This window comes from Mobula birostris, chromosome 3 (assembly GCF_030028105.1).
Source record: "Mobula birostris isolate sMobBir1 chromosome 3, sMobBir1.hap1, whole genome shotgun sequence".
NCBI lineage: Eukaryota > Metazoa > Chordata > Chondrichthyes > Myliobatiformes > Myliobatidae > Mobula > Mobula birostris.
This window is the reverse complement of record NC_092372.1, coordinates 63,162,354-63,177,614: the sequence shown is the minus strand read 5'-3', so window position 1 is coordinate 63,177,614 and position 15,261 is coordinate 63,162,354. Positions and strand designations below refer to the sequence as shown.

General features: G+C 43.4%; 1 protein-coding gene across 6 annotated transcripts in view; it reads right to left on the bottom strand.

The window, feature by feature from the left end:
• Nucleotides 1–15,261, bottom strand: part of corin (corin, serine peptidase) — a 186,432-nt gene that overhangs the window by 71,490 nt on the left and 99,681 nt on the right. For all 6 annotated transcript variants that reach the window (XM_072252756.1, XM_072252760.1, XM_072252758.1 and 3 more), the window contains 2 exons: nt 8,973–9,086; nt 2,272–2,379 (listed from right to left, as the gene is read on the bottom strand). In XM_072252756.1, the coding sequence (XP_072108857.1) occupies nt 2,272–2,379; nt 8,973–9,086 (222 nt within the window). The remainder of the gene's footprint in view (nt 1–2,271; nt 2,380–8,972; nt 9,087–15,261) is intronic.

The following is a 15,261-nucleotide window of genomic DNA, read 5'->3' as shown; positions in this document are numbered from 1 at the left end:
TCAGCACCAGAAGAAGAACCTCGTGAACCAGCGGCCCCATAGTTGTGGGAGTGGGGGTATTGTAGCTAAAAGGAGCTGCACATAAAGCCTCTCCTAGCCTAATTGAATTTTCATATCATGTTGGAGTACTAACCTCCTCACAAGCTCAGGTCCAGTAGGCATCAGGTGCTGCTCCAGGAGGCTGAATATATTTGCCATCACCTCACATGGTACTAGGACCTGAGACATAGAGCGGTAGACTTGCTTCTTCTAAAATCTCAAAGTCTGTCTATGTTTTCCTACCCTTTACCATTAGAGACTGACAGAGCAACTGCTAAATCTAAATTCTTTGATTCTAGATTTCTCCAGAGCTCTGCCGGAGGAATTTGCAGCAGGACCATAAGGCATAACAGCAGAATTAGGCCATTCGACCCATCAAATCGGCAATGCCATTTCATCATGGCTGATTCATTTCCCTCTCAACCCCTTTCTCCTGCCTTTGCCCATAGCCTTTCATGGCCTGAGTAATCAAGAACGTATCAACCTCTGCCTTAAAATACACCCAATGACATGGCCTCCACAGCCACCTGTGGCAACAAACACACCCCCCTCTGGCTAAAGAAATTCCACCCCTCCATCTGAAATGGACATCCCTCTATTCTGAGACTATGCTCTCACTAGGAAACATCCTCTCCACATTCACTCTATCAGGACCTTTCAACATTCAAATAGTTTCACTGAGATCCAACGCACCACCCCCCCTGCCTTCATGCTTCCAGGTTCCAGCGAGTAATGGCCCAAAGCCATCAATCACTCCTCATATGATAAGCCCCAGTAAAAATCACTAATAAACGTGTTGCACTCACCTTCAGCTTTTGCATGAGTTTCCATTCACCAATTTCTAATTGAACTACAATCTAGTTCATCATCTCAAAGCTAACACCCTTTCTTGGTAAAACATTCTTATAAACAAATTTCACTTTTCATTTAAAGGAATTGTGCAATATTGTAACTACTTCAGGAACAAAACATCAATTGGGAGAAGACTAATATTCTTCAGATAATCTTTCAACTCAACATTCATTAATTTGATTTAGATCTTTAACCTTGCATTGAGAATAAGCAAGCGACCAGTTGTTTTGCTCCTTAGTAAGGGTGAGTCGATCAATGAAACACTTAAAATTTGTCTTTTTTTAGAGCAGCATAACAAAATTTTATTTTGACAGTTGAACAGGGTCAGTTAATTTTCAATGTCAGCTTCCTAGTGGGGTCACAGTGAAGCATTAGATGGTAACTTTAAGACCTTAGCTGAACTTATTCACTAGTTATCCAGTTCCTGTAAATAAATCTCTGGCAATGTTATGATGTGTGCAAATAATTATCAAGCCCTTCGACTATACCTTGTACCAAATTGTAATTAGCTGGCTACAACAGCTGAACGAGAAAAAGCTTTGAGTACTTGCCAGTTCAATGGATGATAAATACCCTCTTAAGATTCCTCTAGTCAGTGAGTTCATAAAGTGGGATGGAAGTGGAACAGCACAGGTTCATCAGTTTCCTAGGATAGCAGATTTTTTGTATGGAAAGGAATTAAGGAGACCAGGCCTATACACTCTGGACTTTATAGGAATGAGAAGTGGTCTCAATGAAATGTAACAGGCTCTCATTGGGTGTGGTTGGATGGATGATTTTCCCCATTAACAGGGAGTGTAAAACTAGGGAGTCACAGCCTCATTATAATGGTGCAGCAATCAGTACTAACATGAGGAGAATCTTTCTGACCTTTGGGTAGTGACATTTTAGAATTCTCTACTTGAGTACATTCAAAACAGAGACTAACAGGGTTTTAAAGCATCAAGGGAGATGATTTGTAAGTGGACAGTGCAGGGTAGTGGTTCTGAAGTAATAGATCTTATTGAAAGGTTCAGGAAACCAATTGGAATGTTGCCATTTCCATGTTTATGTATTTTAGTTAAGCATGCATTCCCGGTATTGGTGTTAGAATGCCAAAATGCAACTGCAAATGACTTATCACCTGCGGAAGTAGCCTGCCCTGAGACGGCTGGTTCTACGTTCAGTCAGGAAAATTAGGTCTCACACGGAAAAGTACAAGTTTCCATTAACCTGATGCCATAAGTTCATACATTTATTTATGTGGATGCATCATAAACTACTACAGAAGTTAGCAACAAGTGGATGGAAGCCATTTTCTATGCATTAAAGAAAGATTAGACACATTTATGAATAAAGGATTTCTGTTTCAATATCTAAAACTTACCAAGTTATACTCACCGCAGTTCATTTCATCACTCAGATCCTCACAGTCATTGTAACCATCACATGTGTTATTGTAATGGATGCACTTGCCAGTGCCACAATGAAACTCCCCCTCATCACAGGCTGCAACAGGAAATACAGAAGTCAGAGCCAGGGATAACATTCAAATCATGACTAAAGACAAACTCATTATGGCACATGAGTATACCGGTAATCAGAACCAGAATTAGTCATCAATCAGGTTTAGATTGGTTCAGGGTCAGAGGCCAAAACAGGTGTCAGTTCATTTGCAAGTGCAAATAGAAGATCTAATGTAAAACTGAGCAACCCAAAAATGACAAGATCCAGGATGAGTACTGGAAAGTACGGCTTGCATACTACCTAACCAGCTGTCCTGATATCAGCCGCAGCAGGAAGCCACCAAAACCTTCAGTTCAATAAATTACTGGAATATTAAGCAAGAGACACAGGAACAACATCACAACAAACTGCCTAGCAACCCATCCCGATGATCTGTCTCCTTCCCTTAATCACTCATACAATCTTTCTCTGGTAATTCAACCCTACTACTTGAGCCACCCAGCAAATATTTTGCAGCTTATTGTCCTAATGGTACTGAATCCAACAAACCAATATCAGGGGTCTTGGATCTATGTGTTCTAGTGCAAGGATCAGTCCCTGCTGACACAAGTCTGCACAAAGCAAATTCTAGGTTTTAAGTCAATTCTGAAGTTGTAGGAGGACTCAAAGCAGAAATGTTCATCATTATTCAAAACATTCATCTGCCTAAATATGCCCACTGATACAGAGACTTTATCATTATAAAACATCCCATAGTGCTACAGTAATCAATCTCCTATTTGATGGTATATACATTTTTAATTATGCAAAAATATTTGTATGTTTGTTGGTGATAAATTGAAAAGATAAACACTTTTAACAGCTTAACAATCTTCAAGTGTTTCTGAATGCCAGGGATATTCATAGCAGTTCAAAAAGATGACGACTGACAGATAACAAAGCTGAGGACATGGATTTGCTGATCATCAATGTTCTCAGGGTGTAATAGGCAGAATTTGATCATGATTGTTCACCTGAAATTATCACGTCATTCAGATCAAAGAGGGTTTCAGGTCAGTCTTGCAAAACCAAACCATCCAAAGCATCTAACTTAATCCAAAACATTATATGTGTAGATTCTTGTGAAACAGAAGACTATAGCTGGACTCCACAAGGAAATCATTGCCATCCCTTGCCTTAGGCTTCCCCTTCCCCTTTCAGTACAGATTCTCTCACAGCTGACTTTGCTTGGGAGACTGTTCCCTCAAACTCCTAACTTTAAAGACTAGATAGAACACCCTGTTAACTCTCCAATTACTTTTATTAAGATATTGTCACTTAATATTATAGAAGCCCTTCTTCCCTGATGTGACTTGCAGATCTGCTTCCCACAACTTTTGCAGTGTTTCTGTGAAGGAGTTAAAATCATCATGCTTATTTATGGTTCTCACAATCTGGCTAACTGGCATCCTCACCCATTTTATGAAATTCACAAACCATAAGTTTTTTGGTTTTCATTTATGATTTGATGCATCACCAAAAATGTATTGACATGGTAATGTAAGCAGCTCAAGACCGCATCATAACAGAGAGTTTCCCTTTGCTGCTCCTCCATTCAATCAGCTGTTGGCATTGGGAGCTGGTCAAGAAAATCTGTATCAACCCAGTGAACACCTGCAGTCCAGGTGCAAGTGCCTCGAGGACAGGTAGCAAATAGCCACCTGCTCACAGTCCACAACAGCTCAGTTGTGACCCTATCTGCCCAGCAGAGTTGACTCCATTTGCCGAAAGATGTACTCACGACATTCAATTTGCCTTCAGTTGTCCTCAGTCAGGGAAAGAGAACGGCCATTTTGGCTTGCAGCTCTGTTTATTTCACGCTCCGCTGGAGAAATGCTAACTTCCAGAATTGAGTGGGCCCATAACAAATGGGATGGAAAGACACAAACTCAACACTTGAAAGCCACCTGCTTTGAGTTTTAATGGAGGCGGGCCAGGCAGAGGGCATCCAACCAATCTACTCAGAGGAAACAAACTCTACTGTAGGTAGTTTACCTGTGATAAGAGACCCAGGTGAGGATGGTTAGGGCCCAAGTGTTGGAGTATCTGAGACTAGAGTCGAGACAAGATATGAGACTGAAATGAAGATGAGGTTCTGAACTAGACACTAGTGGAGAATCCAAGATAGAGCTGACAACTGGGCCCCAAACCTCAGTCCAGGTACTCTTTAAATATTAAAATCCTGGTGCCAAAACATGGTCGTCAATTAGCAAGATGGGTGTGAATCTTCAAAGGAGCCGTGCCAGCTATCCATATTCCAGAGAGTTGGAATGCATAAACCCCAGAATATGGTGCGGTTGGGTGCATATCATACCAGGATCCGCTGCCCCACGATCGACTCCTGATGGCCCTGGCTGCTCAGAGAGACGACGATGGTATTGACGTATGAGAACCAGATGCAGGATGTCCTTTCCAAGAACCCAGCACCATTCCTCGGGTCCAAATCCTTCCCTGTCCACAAGGAACTGCTGAACACTCCAAACAGTTCGTGAATCAAGAATTCTTTTTATGGTGAAGACCTGTTCTCCATCACCAGCCCTGGTTGGCAGCGGAACCAATAGTGGTGGGGCTAAAGGACTGGTGCTTGCAAGTTTTAATTTGGAAATGTGGAAGGTGGCCTTGATCTTGAGTGCTTTGGGGAGCTGCAATGTGTAAGCCACCGGGTTTAGTTTCTAGAGAACCTTGAAGGGCCCAATGAACTCAAGCACCAGCTTCCTAGACTCCACCCAGAGAAACAAATCCTGAGTAGACAGACAGACTTGTTGCCCAGGCTGCAAAGCTGGTCCCTGTCTTCTCTTGTGGTTAGCCTTTAATTTGCCTTCAGGATACAGGCCAACAAAATCCCTCCCTTGATCTAATCCATTTTTCCTTGCAGCATCAGATGAGATCTTTGACTGCAGGAACCCCAACCTTGGCCTACTGCTCAGGGAAGAGTGGTGGAGAATATCCAAACTGACATTCAAATGGGGACATCACGTGCACTGAGTGCTGTGAAGTGCTGTGGGTGACCTCTGCGAACATCAAATGGTCGCACCACTCGTCTGTATGGGCCAGGCAACTCAGGGTTCATTCCATATCCTGGTTCAGCTGCTCCATCTGACCATTGGACTGTGGGTGAAACCCAGAGGAAAGACTCGCTGTAGCCTTGATCAGCATACAGAACGCCCTCCAAAACTTGACACAATTTGAGGACCACAATCCGACACAATGTCCTTCTCTGCCTTCAGCGAGACACCCGAATCAGTAGGGTTGGGAGTAGTGGCTGCTACCATTATGGTCCTTCCAATATGGGACAGTCTTGGCCGTTCTCCCACCGGCTGCCGCTTCGGATATTCAGCCTGCAGGTCACCTGCCTATCCACAGTAGGAGCAGCAGCCTTCACTCCAACGCTGGGACCTCTCTTCGGCGGAGAGTCTTGTGCAGCCAATCTGCAGAGGCTCTAAAAGATCTGGTGCAGGTGACAGGCTGGTCATTGTCTGAAGTCAGGAAGTGGAACTGTAGGGGCCGGGCTTGAGCTATCCCTCTTTGACCCCTTGAGATAGTCCCACTTTCGCTCCACCAGGTGATTATCAAGGACAATGGACTGATCAATCAAAGTCTCTAACTCCTCAACCAGCTCTCCCAAGACAAGTTTGAGATGGTTCAGTTTGGTAGGTCAAATATGATGGCAGAATATAGTATTGATGGTAAGACTCTTGGCAGTGTGGAGGATCGGAGGGATCTTGGGGTCCGAGTGCATAAGACTTTCAAAGCTGCTGCCAAGTTGACTGTGTGGTTAAGAAGGCATAGGGTGTATTGGCCTTCATCAACCATGGGATTGAGTTTAAGAGCCGAGAGGTAATGACACAGCTATATAGGACCCTGGTCAGACCCCACTTGGAGTACTGTGTTCAGTTCTGGTCACCTCACTACAGGAAGGATGTGGAAACTATAGAAAGGGTGCAGAAGAGATTTACAAGGATGTTGCCTGGATTGGGAAGCATGCCCTATGAAAATAGGTTGTGAACTTGGCCTTTTCTTCTTTGAGCGACGGAGGATGAGAGGTTACCTGATAGAGGTGTATAACATGATGAAAGGCATTGATCGTGTGGATAGTCAGAGGCTTTTTCCCAGGACTGAAATGGCTAAAACGAGAGGGCACAGTTTTAAGATGCTTGGAAGAAGGTACAGAGGAGATGTCAGGGGCAAGTTTTTTTACGCAAAGACTGGTGAGTGCGTGGAATGGGCTGCTGGTGACAGTGGTGGAGGCGGATACAACAGGGTCTTTTAAGAGACTCCTGGATAGGTACATGGACTTTAGAAAAATAGAGGGCTATGGGTAATCCTAGGTAATTTCTAAAGAAAGTACATGTTCAGCACAGCATTGTGGGCTGAAGGGCCTGTATTGTGTTTAAGGTTGTCTATGTTTCTGTGTTTCTACAAGGTAATTCTTTAATTGGCCTCAGAGTCCGTGGCAGTACAGAGTTGCCAGGACCTCCCCATTGCATCCACTCTCGTCGGCTAAAGTCTGAAATTCAATAACATAGTCGGCTGTTGACAGACTACCCTGACCCACCTTCATCAGACAGACCGAGACTCTGTTTGCTCTAGCGGGTTAAGGGAACAACCTCCCAACGGCATCAATGAATTCCTCCAAATCTGAGCAAATCGTTGACATCTGCTCCCAATGCATGGTAGCCCAGGCTGGGCTGTCCTGCTCAGGAGAGAGATCATGAAGGCCACCCTTCCTCTCTCCATAGGGAACTGGGATGGCTGTAGTTCAATCACCAATGAATACTGAGTGAGGAAGCCACGGGAAGAACCCTGGTCCCCACCGAATATCTTTGTGGTCTGAAGATGGAATGACTCTTCAGAGTGATTGACAACCTCACCCAAACCACTCTGGCTTCCTCCTTCCAATAGCTGCCCACAGCGACCTGGAGGTTGTGTATCTCCAGATTCTGTCTAGAAAGTTTCTCACTGTGGCTGACTACTGCTGACAAGAGACTCTAATACTCCACTTGGTCCATGTCAGGCTCAATCATTCTCTGAGAGACCTAAGGTGAGGATTGTTAGGACCCAATTGTTGGAGTATCCGAGACTACAATTGAGACATGATACGAAACTGAAATGAAGACAGGTTTCTAAACTAGACACTAGACGAGAATCTGAAGTAGTTCTGATGAATGAGCACCGAATCTCAGTCCAGGTGCTTTTTAAATATTAAAAACCTGGTGCCAAAACATGGCCTTCAATTAGCAGGACGGGCATGAATCTTTAAAGAGGTCAAGCCAACTATCCATATTCCAGAGAGTTGGAACATCGAAACCCCCAGAAGCTGGCACGGTTGGATATGTATTGTAACGTTGCCAATAACTTCTTTCTTATGCCTTACCTCACTTCAAATCATTGTCGTTTGCTTGATTTTCCAAATCTTAGAAAAAATGACAATGAAAAGGAGGTTGTAAGGAAGAAGAAAATGTTTTCAAAGTATTACTTGTGGAATATACAAGTGGGAGACCCTGCCGCCTCTCACCCTTCCAAGGTAAATCACTTCCCTATCTGGCTAGGTTCCCTACCATTAGTTCCCTGACTTCTCACTGACCTCCTGAGCTCTTATCTCTACCTCTCACCTCTTTACACTCTTGTGGCTATCCTAACTCTCTTAAACTATACTCGGTACATCTAATCCCTCCCATACATTCCTGGGCAGTATGCTGTGACAGACAAGTAACCAAGTCCACCAAGCTAACTCTACTAGGGGCGTGGGGGAGGAGGAGAGACACACACCAGAGAATCAGAACCCCACAGCCTGTGAAGAAATGCGCCTCCCTAGTCAGGAAGCTATCACCTACTGCCCCAGCAAACTGCTCCCACCTTTCACCTCAACACCTCTACCCAGACTGATAAACTGGGCATCGGTGATCCACCTTCCAGCTCTTATGCTGTTAAAGCCGGCCTGATGACCATAGGATAAGTGGCAGCTCTTCGAGGATCAACATGTGCATATTGTGAAGCTGCGTCCAAACGTGTAAATGTTTGAAACTCGCCAACTGATACTGCCGCTCTGATATTTTGATAAATAGCATCAACATATAAACTGGTATTCTGATCACACCTCTCACAAAACTGTGGAGCATGAATGAGTGCAGCTGCTAAATTCCCCGCTAAGCGGATTCAGGCCAAGTTAGCAGTAGGATGGGAAATGGTCTGGGAATATCAAATGCAGTGGGCATGTAGCCTGGGAAAGCAAATTATCCAACCAGCCAACTGAATTTCATGAGGATCTCAGCCACATTTTATACAGTAAGAAACTGCTTTTCAAAAAAGCCAAAGTTTAGGACAGATTCTCTGATGATAATGTCAGCATAAATTGGCACTGCTAATCTAGCAAGTGATCTGAAATGAATGTAATAAATGTGTTACAGAACCATAAAAGATATAGAAGGCAGCACTTACTTGGTTATATACTTAGATTTCATAGAGTAATGCACAAGAACTCATTACAGTACAGTACTTGACTTCTTTAGAAGAGTTCAGTCAATTCAGAGAGAGAGAGAGAGAGAGAGAGAGGGGGGGAGGAGAGAGAAGGAGAAAGAGGGATAACAGTGACATACTGCAGTTTGCTTCATCGCTCCAGTCTTCGCAATCCTTGTAACCATTGCACACCAGTTTCCTTGGGATACAGAAGTCAGTACTGCACATGAAGTGGTCTGGCTCTTTGCAGCTTTCTAGAAGGTAAAGAAAAGAACATTTGACAAGTGTCAGGGTCCTTTATTTCAGATGAATTTCACAAGCACAGATTTTATCTGCAGACATAATAAAACAGATATAAATTCTGCCTTTAAAAAAACTTCATACCCAGTAACCAACATTGCGATGGTTAATATATCGCCAAAAAAATCTTAATACCTTCAACACTGATTAACCTAGTGTCTAGTTCATATAGGGACAGAGACTTACTTACTGGGAAAAATGCAGGATTAGTATAAGTGAGTGCTTGATGTTCAGAACTGACAGGTCAGTCGAAAGACCTGTTTCTGTGCCATATGGTTTGATCATAGATATTATGCACTCAAAGGCCACTTTATTAGGTACCTCCTGTACCTAATGTAGTGGCCGCTGTGTGCATGTTCGTGAGCTTCTGCTACTGTAGCCCATGCACTTCCAGCTTCAATGCTTTGTGCATTCAGTGATGCTCTTCTGCACAACAGTGTTTGTAATGTGTGGTTATTTGAGTTACTGTTGCCTTCCTGTCAGCTTGAACTGGTCTGGCCATTCTGCTCTGATCTCTCTCAATAAAAGTGTTTTCGACCACTGAACCACCGCTCACTGGCTTTTTTTTTTGTTTTTCACACCATTCTCTGTAAACACTGGAGTCTGTTGTGCATAAAGATCCCTAGAGACCACAGTTTCAGAGATACTCAAACCACCCCGTCTGGCACCATGAATCATTCCACAGTCAGATCACATCTCTTCTCCATTCTGCTGTTGGGTCTGAACAGCAACTGAACCTCCTGACATATCGGCACGTACTTATGCATTGAGTTGCTGCCACATGATAGTCCTATTAGATATTTGCATTAATAACCAGGTACACAATAATTGTAGCTAATAAAGTCGCCACTGAGTGCATGTGACGTTTAATTTATTTTTGAGGCACATAGGTATGTGCATTTATAGAATTTAACTAAAGCAACTTTTAATTCAACTTTCTGACATTCCTAGAACTAATTAGAATAGATTTTATTCTTAGAGAAAATACTTTATTGATGTAAAACACAAATTTATTATTAAGGACGTATGAATGGTTTATCTGCTGCATTTGTTTCACCAAGTGGAAATACACCCTGCTCAGTTTTCTATTCTATTCCTACATGTCACTCCCAGCCCTTATAATTATCCAGTGTGTAACTTACCTGTACCCATACAGGTTTCTTAGTTTCTCGCACAAGGGGGGGATCTTAGACTCCAGCACTCCCAGCAGGTATAAATAAAAATGCTGAGAAACTGCAAGCACACAATTCATGATAATACACCCAAATAAATAGATGTTTATGTTTGGATTCAGATTCACATGCAAATCAGCCATCTGTTCTTACCCAGTAGCCTTTGAAAGAATCACGATGTAAACGGTTGTATTTACTAGCCATTATCCTATGGACAACAGTTAATGTTCCATAGCTTTAATAAATGTTTCATGTTCACATTCAACCTACCAGTGGAGTTCACAATGCAAACATTGTTCTGACAGTCTACCACGTAGCATGCACTGATTAATTTGTGAAAACAATAAAAGAAATTACATTTTACATTTATATGAAACAATATACAAAAAATGCTGGAGGAATTCAGCAGGTCAGGCAGCATCCATGGAAATGAACAAACAGTTTTGGGCCCACACCCTTCAGCAGTCCTGACCTGCTAAACTCCTCTAGCATTTTGTCTATGTTGCTTTGGATTTTCAGCATCTGCAGAGTTCCTTGTGTATATGTATATTTTTAACCTCAAGAACTTGGTACGTTTTTCAACTTCATAACTGATAGGGATGAGGTGCACCATCTGACAACTCATTTGTTTATCTCAGAAGAACCAACAATTGCCTCACCTCAGCAACTAAATTTGAGATGAATGATTATGGGGCCTTTGCTCCTTGGTTTAGATTAAACAGTTGTATGAGAATGCAATACAGTAGAATCTCCCAACAGTGACCCAGATAAGAAACAATTGTAATTAATTCAGGTTGACTTCCATCCTCATCCCGGATGAGAAATGTACAATGATGGCCCGAGAATGAACTGGTTCACGTGAGTATTTTAAAAAAAGACCTCTTCCTTCTGGACCTGCCATCAGTCCTTGTTCTCCAAGCCTGATGGCTCAGAAATGCAGATAAAATGTTCAGCATCAGCCACTAGTTAACTGGATTGTATCTGTGGCCTCTTACTTTCTCAGTCCCTTTTACTGAACTTACTGCTTTTTTAACAAAACAAAATTACAGGATTATGCCATGAAATTACTTTCATTCTTTCAATTCAAAGTCAGTGCCTTCAATATGTGTTCTATTACATCTCAGATGGCCCCCGGGCTACGATAATGGAGAGCTTCCCTCCCAACCAGGCCCTTCCTTTTCCAATAGCAGAAGAATCCAACACTGTAGTACCTCCCCACCAAGCCCTGATGGTGGTTGCACCAAAATTCAGTGCGTCCATAAGCATTCAGTGCATCCACATACAGTCCTGGCCCTGGCATATAAGTGCAACTATGAAGAAAGCACAGCAGCATCTCTACTTCTTCAGAAGTTGCATAGATCTGGCATAACAACTAAAACTTTGATAAACTTCTATAGATGTGTGGTGGAGAGTGTCTGACTGGCTGCATCCCAGCCTAGTATGGAAACACCAATGCCCTGGAATGGAAAATCCTACAATAAATAGTGGATACATCCCAGTCAATCACCAGTAAAGCCCTCCCCTCAATTGAGCACATCTACATGAAGCATTGTTGCAGGAAAGAAGCATCCATCATCAGTGACCCCCACCACCCAGGACATGCTTTCTTCTCGCTGCTGCCATCAGGAAGAAGGTACAGGAACCTTAGAACTCACACCATCAGGTTTAGGAACAGTTACTAGCCCTCAACCATCAGGCTCTTGAACCAAAGTAGATAACTTTACTCAATTTCACTCGCCCCATCATTGAGATGTTCCCACAACCTATGGACTCACTTTCAGGGACTCTTTATCTGAAGTTCTTAATATTTATAATTAATATTTGTTAATTATTATTATTTCTTTTTTTTTGTATTTGCACAGTTTGTTGTCATTTGCATACTGGTTGACCAAGCTAGTATGTTATTTTATTGATCCTATTATGGTTATTTTTCTATTATGGATTTATTGAGTATGCTTGCAAAAACTGAATCTCAGGGTGGTATGTATGTGTCTGTGTATATATGTACTTTGATAATCGTCGTCGTCGTTGTGGCTATCCCTCGAGGTCGAGGATGATGGTCTTCGTTCTGTTGATCTACTTATGGGCTCTCAAGTGGCTTATGAGTCCAATCTTGGCTTTGAAAGTTCTTCCGCATTCAGGGCAGGTAGTTCCAGATGGCAGATCAGGCTCTGGTTGTTGCTGCCCCTCTTTACATTTTCTTCTCTTTTCTTCTAATTCTGCACACCTGTTGGCTTCGAAATTTGCTGTTCCCTCTCGGATGATGGCTTGCCAGAGTTTCCTGTCCTTGGCATTTGTTTCCCAATTGTTGATGTCGATGTTACATTTCTTCATGTTGGCTTTTAAGGCGTCTTTGAATCTCTTCTGTTGTCCGCCTCTTTTATGTCTGCCTTGATACTTTGAACTTTGATCTACTTTGCTTGGCCAATCCAAAGCAAAAACGAAGCAATTGCTGTTCTCCACTCAGTACTGATCACTTGTTTTATTGTGGATTGATTCATTTTACCATGTCCCTCACACACACACACACTTCTAACGTTTCTGTATTCAAGGTTTCTTTTTCTTGACTGAGGTTTAATCCTGAGCTTTTTTAACTATTATCTTTTTACCCCAGTGCTGATGTGGCTGATGCTTTCATATATTACTCTTGCTTATCTACTTCCTTTGAATTTTTTTTAAGGTTTTAGGTAACCAAAATAGCCAGTATCCAAAATAATTGCCACCAACTGAATCATCCTCGAATCAGTGGCAGCAATCACTGATGTGATTGGTTTGAGCAGATCTCTTCTCTTTACTCTCATTATCCTGCTCTTCTGGGATGCTACAGTCCAGGGACAGAACCATTGCATTCCCCTGTGACGTGGACTACTTGACCATGCCTCTAGCAAGTAGCTTCTCCATTAGCTCAAAACGGAATAGAGCAATCAATCACCTGAACAGGTGAGGCTAAAATTGATTTATTGTTTAATTTCACAGTATGGTGAAGAGGCAGCTCTGATTAAGTGCATATAATTCAATCAGCGCAACCTCTAACTAAGCAAAATAGGAACACATCACACAAAATACTCTGCAGATGCTGGGGTCAAAGCAACACGCACAACACGGTGGAGGAACTCAGCAGATCGGGCAGCATCTGTGGAAACAATCAGTCAATGTTTCGGGCCGAGACCCTTCGTCAGGACTGAAGAGGGAGGGGGCAGGGGCCCTATAAAGGAGGTGGAGGGAGGGTGGGAAGGAGAAGGCTGGTAGGTTCCAGGTGAAAAACCAGTAAGGGGAAAGATAAAGGGGTGGGGAAGGGGAAGCAGGGAGGTGATAGGCAGGAAAGGTGAAGAAAGAATAGGGGAAAACACAATGGGCAGTAGAAGGAGGCGGAACCATGAGGGAGGTGATAGGCAGCTGGGGGAGGGGGCAGAGTGACATAGGGATAGGGGAAGGGAGGGGGAGGGAATTACCAGAAGTTGGAGAATTCTATGTTCATACCAAGGGGCTGGAGACTACCTAGACGGTACCTATGAGGTGTTGCTCCTCCAACCTGAGTTTAGCCTCATCATGGCAGTAGACGAGGCCATGTATGGACATATCCGAATGGGAATGTGAAGCCGAGTTGAAGTGGGTGGCAATTGGGAGATCCTGTCTGTTGTGGCGGACTGAGTGGAGGTGCTCGACGAAGCGGTCCCCCAATCTGCGTCGGGTTTCACCGATGTAGAGGAGGCCACCCCGGGAGCACCAGATGCAATAGATGACCCCAACAGACTCAGAAGTTAAGTGTTGCCTCACCTAGAAGGACTGTTTGGGGCCCTGAATGGTGGTGAGAGAGGAGGTGTAGGGACAGGTGTAGCACTTACGCTTGCAGGAATAAGTGCTGGTTGGGAGATCCGTGGGGAGGGACGTGTGGGCCAGGAAATCGCGGAGGGAACGAACCCTGTGGAAAGCGAAGAGGGGTAGAGAGGGAAAGATGTGCTTAGTGTTGGGGTCCTGTTGAAGGTGGCGGAAGTTGTGATGAGATTTCCAAGATAGTGGCTGCTCAAAGCAGATAAAGTAATATAAATTTATTCTTTGTTAACACATAATAAGCTCCTCTCTCTGTGTTCTTATTGAATGTAAAACCTAATGAGAATACTTGCTTTAAAGCCAGTATTGAAAATAATTGAGTACAGTAACAACGAGGTTAGGTTGCCAGACCCATGGACTATCGCTACAGTGACATGAATCCAAATCCTATCACAGCATCTCGGCAATTTCAAGTCATTTAATTTTAAAAATTAAAATAAAAGATCTTGAATCAGACGCATGCAAAGTAGCTGTCCTCAATGTTAGAGTACATAGAGTACACTCACATGGGTTCCAGCTATGCCTACCTTTCAGTCGTCCACTTGGAACAGCCTATGTTCCAAGCCTTCCTTGGTGTCCGTCCACCACTTTTCCTATGTTACATCGGCAACTGCATTGGAGCTGCTTCCTGCACCCGTGCTGAACTCGTCAACTTCATCAACTTTGCCTCCAACTTCCACCCTGCCCTTAAATTTACCTGGTCCATTTCCAACACCTCCCTCTCCTTTCTCAATCACTCTGTCTCTATCGCTGGAGATAGCTTATTCACTGATGTCTATTATAAACCCACAGACTCTCACAGCTACCTGGAATATGTGATTTCCCACCCTGTTACTTGTAAAAATGCCATCTCTTTCTCTCAATTCCTCTGTCTCCGCTGCATCTGCTTTTCATTGCAGAACAAGGGAGATGTCCTCTTTCTTCAAAGAAAGGGGTTTCCCTTCCTCCACCACCAACCCTGCCCTCAACCACATCTCTTCCATTTCACGCACATCTGCTCTCACCCCATTCTCCCACCACCCTACCAGGGAGAGGGTTCCACGACCTCACCTACCACCCCACCAGCCTCCGCATCTAGCACATAATTCTACAGAACTTCCACCATCTCCAATGAGATTCCACCACC